General features: G+C 34.1%; 1 protein-coding gene across 7 annotated transcripts in view; it reads right to left on the bottom strand.

Annotated features, from left to right (window-relative positions):
• The window catches only part of LEKR1 (leucine, glutamate and lysine rich 1), a 219,317-nt gene that overhangs the window by 181,538 nt on the left and 23,135 nt on the right, over positions 1-14,644 (bottom strand). For all 7 annotated transcript variants that reach the window (XM_055110616.2, XM_003830645.3, XM_063602993.1 and 4 more), the window contains exon 3: positions 8,403-8,617. In XM_055110616.2, coding sequence (XP_054966591.1) covers positions 8,403-8,617 — 215 coding nt within the window. The remainder of the gene's footprint in view (positions 1-8,402; positions 8,618-14,644) is intronic.

Below are 14,644 nucleotides of genomic sequence, written 5' to 3'. Positions count from 1 at the left end.
TCTTGATTATTCAAAATTAAGTTGTCCCAATCATTTTTAGCATAAATGCCCTTTACACTACACTTCCATAAACACCAAAAAGTGCTGCAAAAGTACAAAAAGCAGAAGCCTGGATGAGACATGTATAAAAGATAAGACCTTTTACAAAGGGAGTTGTTGATGTATTTATTTTCTCAAGATACTATTTTTCTTCCTCTCAGTGAATGAAATTAAGCATACACATTATACTCTGGAGAAAAATCTAATGGCCCAGTGAGGCAGGCCCTGATAGTGTCTGTTTCCTTTTCTTCCTTACAACAGTACCTGATATTGTTTCAGGAAGCAACAAGCCAACACCCTGCAGCCAATGCCTCAGACTCCTCTGCAGTCATGACCAATAGCACATAAGGTGAAACTTTCTGAAAAAGTTTTTGATCTCCTAATATAAGCATTTCCCCTGACTGCTTCCCCCTTCATATTCCTGCCTAGAAATTAAACATGATATCTGGTGATACAGAAGCCATCATGAAATCGTAAGACCAGTATAAGGCTAAAAGCCTACTTACTGAGCAAGACAGAATGAGAGATAGAAAGGGATTGAGTTCCTGGTGACATCACTAAGCTGCCCATACCCTTTCTTCTTCCTTCAAGAAATAAACCTTTGTCCATTTAAGCCACTTACTATAGATTGTATTCCTAACTGATCCAGCCAGTCTAGGTTGGAGGTAGGTAGGTTTAGCAGGGAAGGAAAATGACTAACAAAAGCTGCCTTGTTTGCCCCATCACCCTCTACTCCAGCCAGGTACACTTATTTCCTCCAATTCTCTCCATTTGTAAATTCAGACACACTCTCTGCATTAATTTGGTCTCAAACTGTAGACTCAGTCTGGATCTCTGGACCTTTGGTACCTACCTTAGGTAGCCCTATCCTTGGGCTGACTGCTCTAAACTGACTTATCTGGCTCACCTAACATGAGATAATTGCCAACCGAACTCTTAAGTGCTGTCCCTCATAAACAAGCCTACATTACTGTGGATTAACTCTCCATATGACAGTCTCAATTTGGCATAAGCGGAGGAGAAACTGAAGAGGAAATGTTTAACAGCCACTTAGAGATGCATTTTATTGTGTAACTACTGACTTCTGTAATCTACTGATATTTGTGAGAATTTAACCAATTACCTTCTTTAGAAATATTCTAAGTTACTCAAAACAATATTTAATTTGACTAAAAAACCAACCCAAGATTTCCACCAAGATGGAGTAGTCCCATTGTTCCCAGATCCTCCTTACAACTGAAACACCCCGAACATAACATAAGCAGCATAGAAAGACTCTGAAAAGTGTAAAGAAGGCAGATGGCCTAGGGACCTTCAGACTTGATAAATACCAAGGCAATAAAATCCATGAGTTTTCTTATTGACTCTCATATATCCCAGACAAGGTGCTGTCGAAGTCTCCAACCCAGAACCACCAACAGCCATAGACAAAAAAGAGCTCCAAGAAAAATTTAATCCACCTAGCTGAGTAGGCGAAGGGTGACTGAATGACAGAAAGTATTCTTGGCAGTACTTGCCATACTCCAGCCAAACACCAACAGTATAGATCAGTGGTTGCTAAGTGTTAATGGGGAAGGAGGATGCATAAGTAGAACACAGAGTATTTTTAGGGTAGTGAAACTGTTCTGTATGAATGAAACTATTCTGTATTAATGAAACTATTCTGTATTCTGCAATGGTGGATAATGTCTTTATACATTTGTCAAACCCCTTAGAATGTATAATACCAAGAGTAAAACGTAATGTAAGCTATATATTTGGGATGATGATGATGTGTCAATGTAGCTTTATCAACTATAACAAATGTATCATTGTGGTGTGAAGAGGAGGCTGTGTGAGTGTGGGGACTGTGTTATATGAAAACTTTCTGATCCACTCAATTTTGCTGTGAACTTAAAACTGCTCTAAAAAATAAAGTTTATTAATTTGTTAAAAAGTCAGTATAAAACGTTGTGAAGTGTAAAGATACAAACTATAATTTTTTAAATCCAGTGTTAGAAAAATTTAAGGTCAAGAAGGATATTCTATATCAGCAAAACGTATAAAATCTAAAAAGATGGTTTTATATACCCCCATGAACTTAATTTTGACATAGACAGAAACTGACAAATCCATATTCATTTTGAAGGACTTCAATATTCCCTTATCATTTTTCAAGTGAAATTGACAAAACTAAGTACAAATATATGTAATTTGAATACTGCAATTAACCAGTGTAATTTAATGGATCTATTAGAAAGTTATATCCATTAAAAGGAGACTATGTACCCTTTTGAGTAACTACAGAATATTTCCAAAACTTATTGTTTATTAAACTCTTAATACGGTCTCCCAAATAGGTTATATTCTCTTCAACCTGGAATAAAAATAGACATAGATAAAAGGATAGTCAAAAAACAACCTATCCATTTAGAAATTTAAAAACATTCCTCCAAGTATTTCTTGGATTAAAAAGCAAATAAAAACTAAACTTCATCTTATTTAGAAGTAAATGAAAATAAAATACTATTATCAAAAAGTTTGTTGTTGCCAAAGACTGTTGCCACAGGAAAACTTAATAGCTTTAAATTTATTTATTAGAAAAAGAGACTGAAAATAAATTAACCAAAGACTTCAACTCAAGTAAGTAGAAAGAAAACTAAACATTAAAGAAAGGATAGAAAACAGATTTTTTTTTTTTTTTTTAAGACAGGGTCTCGCTCTGCCACCCAGGCTGGAGTGTAGTGGCATGATTCTCGGCTCACTGCAGCCTCCACCTCCCAGGTTCAAGCAATTCTCCCACCTCAGCCTCCCAAGTGTCTGGGGTTACAGATGTCTTCCACCACACCCAGCTAATTTTTGTATTTTTAGTAGAGAACGGGGTTTCACCATGTTGGCCAGGCTGGTCTCAAACTCCTGACCTCAGGTGATCTGCCTGTCTCGGCCTCCCAAAGTGCTGGGATTACAAGCGTGAGCCACCACGCCTGGCCTGATAAATATAAATTTTAAAAAGGAACATATTTGATTAATTTAAACAAAAATCTGGTTCTTTAAAAAGGCCAAAATAGACAAATTTGTTTATTTTCCTAGGAAAAAAGCTCTCTCTCTCTCTGTCCTTCACTCTCTTTCTTGTCTCTTTCTCAATCAAACGCAAATAAACTACTCAAGGAAAGAGAAATGGAGTCATAACAGATACAGAGGAAAGCTTCTAAATAAGAGGATACTCTATAATACTAAACATCCAGAAATTTGAAATGCCAAGTGAAATGCTTGATTTTCCAGGAAAACACTTCCAAAACTGACTCAAAAAGAGGTAAAAAAATCCATAAGTAAACCAATAATTACAGAGGAAACATAATAGGTCATCAAAATTCAACCAACCCTCCCTCTACAAAATACATTTTTAATGAAGATCTACCAAATCTTCAAAGAACAAAAAATTCATGTGCTATTCAAGATGTCTGGTGCACACCAAAGCCAAAAGCCTTCTTAACTTATTAGAAAAGATAAGTATAACCTAGTCTGTATGCCACAAGAAAACTATAGGCCAACCTCACCTGTGAACACAGACGCAAATAGCTATGTAAAATATTAGCAGCATTATTTCAAAAGAACAATGCTCTTCATAAACTATTTCACAATCACCATTAGCATGGGCAATTTTGTTAGTGTTACAGAAACAAAACACTTTTATTTTAATAAAGAAATTATCCAAAATCCAAAACTTCTTGAGTGTCAACATAATTTTCAAAGGAAACACTCATTAGTGCATTTCACATTTTGGATTTTCAGATTAGATGCTCAACTGGTATGTATTTTGAAAATATTTCAAAATCCAAAACACTTCTGGACCAAAGTACTTTTATCCAATGCTTTTATCCAAAGATAAAAGTTACTCAACCTGTAGCTATATACTTATTTTTTAAATCTTGTATTTATGGCAAGTGATAAGTGTTTTTCCACTTACTATATGCATAGAAATACATATATTTAAGGGATAATTCACAGAAAAATAGAATAGTGCAGAGTACTTATAGCAGTGGCAAGAATCATGAAGAAGGCAAGCAAATACATGAGACTTTGGGAACCCTGAAATACGTAACATGATCAAAATGGCTTTCTATCAAAAATGTAAGTTTAGCTTCATATTAGAAAATCCATTAGTATGATTTACTATATTAACAGATTAAAGGAAAACAAATCATATGATCATCTCAATAGAAGATAGAAAAGCATTTATTAAAATTCAATAGTCATCTGATTTTAAATAAACTTAAAGAACTAGAAATAAAAGGAAGAATTCCTTAAATTGATAAAAGGTATCTTTAAGAAACCTATAGCAGATGTCCTTTGAAAACCAGAAACATCCTAGGCAGGATTGCATTACATTAGAAATAAATATAAAGATGCATTCTACAAGTTTATTATTCAACACTGTTCTACAGGTCCAATCTAATTTAATAAGACAAGAAAAAGGAGGAAAAGGGTATAACTATTGGAAATAAAAAGAGGACAGGCACTATTTGCATATGATGTGACTGTTTTACATGTATGTGTGTGTTATAAACATATATAACAAATATTCAAGAAAATTAAAAAATTCAAACAACTAATAAAAGAATTCAATGAGGAAGCTAGCTACGGAAATAAATAGCATTCAAAAAAATGTAATAAAAAGACATCTTTCCCAAAAGCAACAAAAATATGTCCAAGGATTAAACTAATACACAATGTATTTAAAAATTATAAAATTGTATTGAAGGATTTAAAGAACATCTGAATAAATGGGGAATCCATGTTCCTGGATAAGAAGCCTTAAGATTATAAAGATGTCAATTATCGAGATAATATAACTGCTCTAGAAAGTAAATGCAATCCCAGTCTAAATCATAACACAGCATGTTTTATGGAATCGGACAAGCTGATTCTAGAGTTCGTCCAGAAAAGAAAATATACTAAAAAGCCAGGGTAACCTGAAAGGCAAACCAAACACTTGTCCTACAAAATATCAAAAACATATTATAAAGCTAAAGTAGTTAAAAGTGTGGCCCTGACTCAATGATAGACAATAAATCAATAACACAAAACAGACCATCCAGAAATATGCTAGAAGAAAAATTAATAGGTGGCATTTCAAGTCAAGGGAGAGAGGATGAAGAATTTAATAAGTGATATTGGGCCAACAGCCAGACATCTGAGAAACAACAAACATGAAATTGGAAATCTACCTCAAATTATATACAAAATTAATACTAAATAGATTAAAAAGCTAATTCTAATACTATAAGTTTTAAACATATGTTGTTGTTTCTACTTGCGTGAGTCTATTCCCTCTTCTTCTGATAACAGTACTCTAACTTCTCTTTAGTGAATACCTTTGCTTTCATTGTATGAAGTCTTCATAGACCTATCAATCAAGGTTCCCCCCTTCATCAGGCTAAGGGGGTGGAATTGGAGGGTGGTCACATAAAAGAAGTAAAGCCAGTGAGACTCTTCTGGGATTTGAATCTTGAAGGGAATGATGCAAGGAAAAAAAAGTTGAGTGAATTTACCCCAGATTTCCCAGATCCCTGAACAAGCTCTGTTTCTAGTCCATTTCCAAAGCCAGGGTTCTTGAGTTTTTCCTTTCTTTCAATGAGCTATCACCTCATATTCTTCCAAGAAATTCTCTTTTGTGTTTAGGTTCGTGTCAGATAAGTTTCCATTGTTTGCAACTAAAAGAACTTGACACAAAACTCTTAACCAACCAGAACCTGGCACAGGATATTATTAAAATTTTTAAAAGATACAGCAAAAAAATACAATGAAGTGAAAGGACAAGCAACCATGAGAAAATATTAACAACATATATAAACACAGTATAATGCCAATATTATATTAAAAGCACCTACAAATAAACAAAAATAAGCAAATAACCCAATAACATGGTCAATATATGTATATAGGTAATCAATATAAATGTCTAATACACAAACAAATGTTCAGCTTCATTGGCAAAAAACAAATACTAATTAAATAACCATGAGGTAACATTTTTCACTCAAGAGATTGAAAAAAATTAAGAAAAACCCAATATTAACAAAATGTAGGAAAGTGGTCACTTCATCAACTATTGGCCAAAAGTAAGTTAATGCTAATTTCTCAAAGGACTACTTGGTATAATACCCATCAAAATTTTAAACTGGCATTTGCTTTCTTTCAGTAGTTCCACTTCTAGAAATGTATCCTTTGGAACAACATATGTTCACAAGAATATAAATACAAATACTACATGTAATAACAAAAATTGGAAATAATATAAATGTTGAAAAGAAAATTGATTAAGTAAATTATAGCATATTCTTGGTAACAAAAATGTTGGTGTAGTTAAGAACAAGGTAGATCTACATACATTAACATGGAACAATTTCCAATATATATAGTTAAGTGGCAAATGTCAGCAGCACAACAATATGTTTGATATACTGCTAATGTTAAAACTAGTCTATTAAAAGATAAAGATATAAACTACATATATTAAGAAAATAAGGCTGGGCACGTGGCTCATGCCTATAATCCCAGCACTTTGGGAGGCCAAGGCAGGCAGATTACTTGAGCCCAGGAGTTCGAGACCAACATAGGCAACATAGCAAAACAGCATCTCTAGAAAAAAAAAAACTACAAAATACAAAAATTAGCCAGGCATGGTGGTGTGCACCTGTGGTCCCAGCTACTCGGGAGGCTAAGGTGACAGGATAGCTTGAGTCCGGAAGGTCAAGGCTACAGTGAGCCGTGATAGTGCCATTTTACACCAGCCTGGGCAACAGAGAAAGACCCTGTCTCAAAAAAAAAAAGAAAGAAAGAAAAGAGAAAAGAAAATACATTTGTAATAAAGGTAAAGGTACAATAAAGGATCTACCAAGACATACACCAAATCATTAAAAGTGATTTTTGGCTGGGCACAGTGGCTCACGCCTATAATGCCAACAGTTTGGGAGGCCCAGGTGGGCAGATCACCTGAGGTCAGGAGTTTGAGACCAGCCTGGCCAACATGGTGAAACCCTGTCTCTACTAAAAATATCAAAAAATTAGCCGTGCATGGTGGTGTGTACCTGTAATCCCAGCTACTTGTGAGGCTGACGCAGGAAAATTGCTTGAACCTAGAAGGCAGAGGCTGCAGTGAGCTGAGATCACGACACTGCACTCCAGCCTTGGTGACAGAGCAAGACTCTGTCACAAAAAAAAAAAAAAAAAAGTGATTTTTACCTCCAGTAAGAATACAATCAGTACAATCAGCAGGGTACCAGTAAGAATACAATCAGTACAATCAGCTGGGTACCAGTAATAGTATAATCAGCAGGGTACAAAGACTTTCTTGCCTTATTATTTATTCTCTATACTTCTTTTACTTCATGTGTTTATGTCTTACATGTATAATACATTTTATTAAAGAAAGTAAGGTGTGAATACACCAAACAAAAGAATCCCTGACAGGTAAAACCCCTGCAAATTAAAAATTGTAAATAATACTTCAAATTTTTAAGCTTTTCCATGAAAATATCATAAAATACTTTATTATTCAGATGTGAAATTAAATAAACTATAACAACTTTTTTTGGTAAAAAACTAAGAAATATCTGGCTCAACTGGCATTTAATGCAATTATATATTTTTATATAAAATTCTGTAACAAAATTTAATAAAAGTATTTAATCCAAAGAGACTTAAGCAAGTTTCCACTACATAGACATGTTATTCATTAAATTTATTCATTAAATTCATTAACTCAAGGTCTCTTAACATCAACTGTCAATACTTTAAATCAAGAAATTTTCATTCATAGGAAAAACTATAAAACACCAGCAAAAACTCTCCTGTGTAGGCTCACTGAAGTGTCTTTAGGCAGGCTAGATTGCTGATTAGATTCTACAAAATTAGAAACCCATTCTTTAATTTATTTCCAATTCCAATAATTTAAAATCACACACTAATTTGAACGTCTTGGCATCTTTTTCAAAACATGAAAGCCTTATTCTACAAATCTAAAAATCCAAAGCCATTTAAAAATAAATGTATGAAAAACTACCAAAATTAATCTGATTTTTGATAGATAAATTTTCCTAATAATAAAACGTAAGATATATATACCTGGGAAAAAAATTTGAATGTCTCAGCTGGTGGTTACTAAATTAATTGGTTTCTAATTTTTCAGATAGTAAATACATGCCTCAAAAGAAAGCAAACTATAATAATTATATTTAGTAATTTTTAATATAATTAAGAAACAAATGCATTAAAGTATAAACTATACCTGATGTAGAGAAATTTTAGAAAAACAAAGTGTATTTATTTCCTGTAGCTGTCTTTCAACTAAATCAATGATAGAAAAGAAAAACATACTCAACCTTTCTGTTTTGGATTTGTTGTCAATTTTGTACTGTTCAAGTTCTTGGCTAAGAGAATGCAGCTTTTCTTGAAGTCTCTTTTCACGATCTACACTTCCTTGATAAAATTTCATCTCTTTTTCCATTGCTTTCACTTTTTCTTCCATAGCCTTAAATTCATGAAGAATTAGATAGCTGACTCCACAGTACTTACAAACTTTTTCTTCAGGCAACATCTAGGAAACAGAACATACACTTACCAAATTTTTTTTAATTCTGAAAAAACAAGTTCAACTGAAGATATTGTAGCCATGCTGGTTGAATGAAGTAAATACATAGTATACTATGCCTTGGAGCAATAATTACGACATTGCTAACACTTGTATAAAAAATTTTAAACTGGCATATTGAGTCTGACACAAAATCTTGGGATTAGAAAAAGATCTTTCAGAGCAATTGTTTCTCCATGGTATCTCTAAGAAAAATTTACTCTTGAAATATTTTCCATAAAATAAAACCAAATATAGTGAAAAATTTATAATCTTTATAATTCCAGTTTTAAGATGAATTTTCCACGAAGTGGGAGGAAATCACTGTTCTTTAATTGCAAACTGCTCTGTTCTCCTGGCTTTTTCAGATCTTATTTTCCTCATCTGTAAAATTATGACATTTCACCAAATGAATTCTGTTTCTGTTCAGTTTCAGCATTTTATGATTTTTACAGAAATTTAACATTCTGTCTTAAATCTACAAATAGGAAAAATACTTTGAACCTAATCTATTCTCCCCAAATCAGTTCTTAGTAGGTACGGTTATACCCATTTTACAGACTTTTTTTAAAAAACTGAGACTACTAAAGTTAAATAACCAGCTGATATGCAGAGAAGCTGGGATTAAAACTCAGGTCTATTTAAAACCAGCACCTGTGCCTTTAACCATCTGTATTATATTTATCTATCACATGTATATTGGATAGATCCTCTTCCTTCCTTCAGATAAAGTGTTGTGTGACTTTTGGCCAGCATAGGGCCAGTGAAAAATGAAATTTTAGCCAAGTCAGAAGGGAGATAGTTCTTTTTTCTGTTTCAGGTATAAATATTTCTCAGTAGCCTCTGCTTGTTTTCCTATTCATAAAGGATAAGAGATGGCTTCATAAAATGCTTGCTCCAGGGCACTAAATTTGAAATTAACTCTTGCATTATCCAAGATTTACTCTTAAAGTAACCTCCCTTGAAACTATAGAAACTGTTGCTGTAACTAATAGTAATGCCACCATATCTGCCTACCAATGTCATTACACAAATGTCAACTGGAAGAAAAAAATAACACATTTTTATAAAGTAAAATTTGGCTCCTTTAAACTTTAATAGTAAAAATTTTAAATTAAAAACCATAATACAGTATTATGGGATATAGATTAATGATTATATCAACTACTTGCCACTATATAAAATGTATAGATTTATAAAAGTAATCATAAAGATAATCTGGTTCAAGCTCTAGATGGATTCAATTCCATTAATCTACTTCAACTTAAATATGTTGTTGCCTATCCTTTATTTTAACATCCCAAATGATGGGAAACTACTTTTTAAAGCATTCTGTTCCATCTTCTGCCAGTTGTGTCTCTCAGGAAATCCTTTCTTAGGCTCATCACAAATCTGCCTCCCTGAAGTGTGCACCAGCTCCAGTCCTCTTAGAAACCATGTGGGACATCCCCAGGCCCCTTTCACATGAAGGTCTTTCTAATATTTGAAGACAGCTATCAGGAACACTCCATGTCTTCTCTTCTCTAGGTCAACACTTACAATTTCTTCAGCTGAATTTCTTCCTCATTCTAGATTTCTCTAAATTTTTTCCAGTGTTCTACATGTGTTTCAAAGTATGGTGCCCAGACGCAATAGTTTAGTGTGGCTGGTCTCACTAAAACAGAATGAGAGAAGACTCAAACTTCTCTCATTCTAATATCTCATTACTAATATCATTGTAATACGTTCTAATGCAACCTTAGATCTCATTGGTCTTTAATATTTTTAGCAATTATATTTTGCTTTTATATACTATAACTGGCTTTATGTTAAATAAAACCCCTGATTTTAAAAATACTGCAGTGCAAACCAACGTCTTATTATACTGAATATACCAATTATTTCCTTTCTGTCTATGTTTCCATTTTAGAGAATCCACTTTCCTCAGCCCTGGCTGCCATGTTTGGCAATGTGACTAAGACTCCCTCCACCTATCTACCCTAGCCATGGCTGACTGGTGAACCAGGATTGGACATCAGACCCAGAAGAACCAAGCCCAAGCTGGTATGAGCCAACTGGGCCTGTAATTGTTGAAGATTCAGGCACTTAGGTCACCTTTGGCACAGCCATAAGACAGAAAATGTCATGCACAAGATACAAAGTAACTAACATAACTAAAATTCTGAGACATGAATGAGTAGACACAGAGACAGAAGCTGAGATGAGGACACTGTAGCTCCAGAAAGAGAGAGAAAATAAGGAACCAGCCACTGTCTTATACCCCAAACTCTTCCAGTTCCTCACTTCAGTCCCTCTTGAGTTGTGGCTGCCCTACTTGCCATTTGGAATTCATGCCCAATCTTCCTCTACTACTTTCTCTTTTCTCCCTTAAGCTCCATATTCCTTGGGACCAATACTTTCCATTCTATTACGTGAGCATTTGGCTTTTCAGATCCAAGTACAGAACTACAGATGTAAATGTAAATATATACAAATATATAAAATATATAAAAATATATATCTTATATTATCTTAGACTCACATATATTTGAGTATATAACATAGATACTTGCATTTCTCTGATGGCCAGTGATGATGAGCATTTTTTCACGTGTTTTTTGGCTGCATAAATGTCTTCTTTTTAGAAGCATCTGTTCATATCCTTCACCCACTTTTTGATGGGATTGTTTGTTTTTTTCTTGTAAATTTGTCTGAGTTCATTGTAGATTCTGGATATTAGCCCTTTGTCAGATGAGTAGGTTGCAAAAATTTTCTCCCATTGTGTAGGTTGCCTGTTCACTCTGATGGTGGTTTCTTTTGCTGTGCAGAAGATCTTTAGTTTAATTAGATCCCATTTGTCAATTTTGTCTTTTGTTGCCATTGCTTTTGGTGTTTTAGACATGAAGTCCTTGCCCATGCCTATGTCCTGAATGGTATTGCCTAGGTTTTCTTCTAGGGTTTTTATGGTTTTAGGTCTAACATGTAAGTCTTTAATCCATCTTGAATTAATTTTTGTATAAGGTGTAAGGAAGGGATCCAGTTTTAGCTTTCTACATATGGCTGGCCAGTTTTCCCAGCACCATTTACTAAATAGGGAATCCTTTCCCCATTGCTTGTTTTTGTCAGGTTTGTCAAAGATCAGATAGTTGTAGGTATGCGGCATTATTTCTGAGGGCTCTGTTCTGTTCCACTGGTCTATATCTCTGTTTTGGTACCAGTACCATGCTGTTTTGGTTACTGTAGTGTTGTAGTATAGTTTGAAGTCAGGTAGCGTGATGCCTCCAGCTTTGTTCTTTTGGCTTAGGGTTGACTTGGCAATGTGGGCTCTTTTTTGGTTCCATATGAACTTTAAAGTAGTTTTTTCCAATTCTGTGAAGAAAGTCATTAGTAGCTTGATGGGGATGGCATTGAATCTATAAATTACCTTGGGCAATATGGCCATTTTCACGATATTGATTCTTCCTACCCATGAGCATGAAATGTTCTTCCATTTGTTTCTATCCTCTTTTATTTCATTGAGAAGTGGTTTGTAGTTCTCCTTGAAGAGGTCCTTCACATCCCTTGTAAGTTGGATTCCTAGGTATTTTATTCTCTTTGAAGCAATTGTGAATGGGAGTTCACTCATGATTTGGCTCTCTGTTTCTCTGTTATTGGTGTATAAGAATGCTTGTGATTTTTGCACATTGATTTTGTACCCTGAGACTTTGCTGAAGTTGCTTATCAGGTTAAGGAGATTTTGGGCTGAGACAATGGGGTTTTCTAGATATACAATCATGTCATCTGCAAACAGGGACAATTTGACTTCCTCTTTTCCTAACTGAATGCACATGTACCCTAAAACTTAAAGTATAATAATAAAAAATGAATAAAATAACATAGATATATATGTCTTAGACATAGTTATTGCCTTTGGTTATTACCTTAGTTATTGCCACTGGTATCCAGAAAATTCTAAGCTTTATGTCTTTTGCAAAGTTGATCCTTATAAGTCATTTTATGTATCTCACTCTCTGATTTTAAAATGCTAAATTGACTAAGTTGAGGACAGAACTCCACAGCATGTCATATCACATTGGTTGATACTGTTCTATTATTCAGCATATTTCAGGTACAACTCTTAATCTGATCATTAAATTATCCAATTATCTTTGTTACCAGCCTATATTTATTTTATACTGTCTTCAGGAATATTATGACAAACTTTGTCAAATGTTTTCATAAAGTCCATATATTCTATGCCTAATATGGTTCCTGGATCTAGTAATCCTACATAAAATGAAATGGCAAAGCCTACATGCTTACTCTCAGTGAACATAAAATTGGCCCAAGGGTTATTGTTTTCTCTAATATATCCTCACAAATCACCCTTTCATAATATATTCTAAATCTTGTCTAGGATTGAAATTAAGTTCATTGGTTGTAATTTACGGGCACTGTATACATGAAATGGCATTTGTGCATTATCCTATTACTCTCTGCATGTCTTCAGACATAACCAAGAGTGGCTCTGCAATCCTATGCAAAGACACTATCAGCCCTCAGAAATATAATTCATCCATGTCAATAAATCTGAACTAATTAGGAACAGATGGATATTTTCTTAAAATTTTTGCCCATCTTGCATTTTAGTTTCTTCTTCTCAATTTGAAAATTGTTGCTTACTGTAAGTCACTTTCATCATTAATCCTTGCCTATTAATTGCAGTTCTTGCCCTGCTCCTGGCAAAGTGTCCTATCTTTATTCTAGAGAAAACTCTTGAAGGGTGGAGTAGATTTGCAGCCTGATGAATAAAACAGAAATGCTATAAACTTCACATTGTGAAAGCTATTAGAATGTTATTTCATCATAGCAGTCAAGGGAGAAAAGGCTGAAATGTATTTTATGTGAAGCAATACATTTTAGAGAATAGGTTTTCTAGAAGTTCAGCAAGGAAAGAGAAAACATGATATTCATTATGATGTAGAAAACAAGACAATGTGATTTTAAAATAATAGGTCCACAAGAGTGGTCTTCTGACTTTACCTGAATCATTAAGTAAGCAATGTTAAATAAATACATTGCACAAAATTTTTCAATGCTATTAAATTGTAAATAATGTTCTGTAAGCAAAACTGCTATAGAAAAAAATGTAATAACCCTTTCAAATTATTAGTGCCTATATGAGCTAATTACTTAGGGCATTTTTGTGAAACTTGAGAAGATATGAAATACTGTAATTATGTTCCCAAATGAAGTAAGTTATCACTTTTTGTGAAATATAATTTGTGCTTCATTCTTATAACTTGGTATTATATCATCCTCTCGTTTTGAAAGTAAAATAATGACAAGCTGTCATTCTTGACAAAAGGCCTATCATTAACAGGATGTTCTGGTGTTCTACAAGATGCACTTTGGAGGAGACATTAACAAATGCAGTATATTAAACAAATGTAGAACCATTTGAAAATAAACTATGAAACAAACTTCTCAAATGCAGTGTTCATACTTTTAAAATTATAGTTATTTAATATAAAAATAATGTAAATGTTTTAAAAAGGTTAAATTAGGCTTCAGATCCTTTCCAGAGTTCCTGTCTGTGCTTCAACTAGAAAAACTACTGAGTACCTTCCTGCTGCCCAACTGTGGCATTCTCTATTTCAAAATTGTGCCTCTTGGCCAAGCATGGTAGCTTACACCTGTGATCCCAGCGCTTTGGGAGGCTGAGGTAGGTGGATTGCTTGAGCCCAGGATGAGCCTGGACAACACGGTGAGACCTTATTTCTACAAAAAATTTTTTAAAAATTAGCCAGGCGTGGTGGTGTGTGCCTGCAGTCCCAGCTACTTGGGAGGCTGAGGTGGTAGGGTTGCTTGAGCCCAGGAGGCAGAGGCTGCAGTGAGCTGAGATGGTGCTGCTGCACTCCAGCCTGGGCAACAGAGCAAGACCTTGTTTCAAATAAATAAATACATACATACATACATACATACAATTGTGCCTCCTTCTCCCACCCATATGATGCTTTCTGTGCTTAGACAAGG

This window comes from Pan paniscus, chromosome 2, assembly GCF_029289425.2.
Source record: "Pan paniscus chromosome 2, NHGRI_mPanPan1-v2.0_pri, whole genome shotgun sequence".
In the NCBI taxonomy this organism is placed as follows: domain Eukaryota; kingdom Metazoa; phylum Chordata; class Mammalia; order Primates; family Hominidae; genus Pan; species Pan paniscus.
This window is presented reverse-complemented; position numbering and strand designations above follow the sequence as displayed.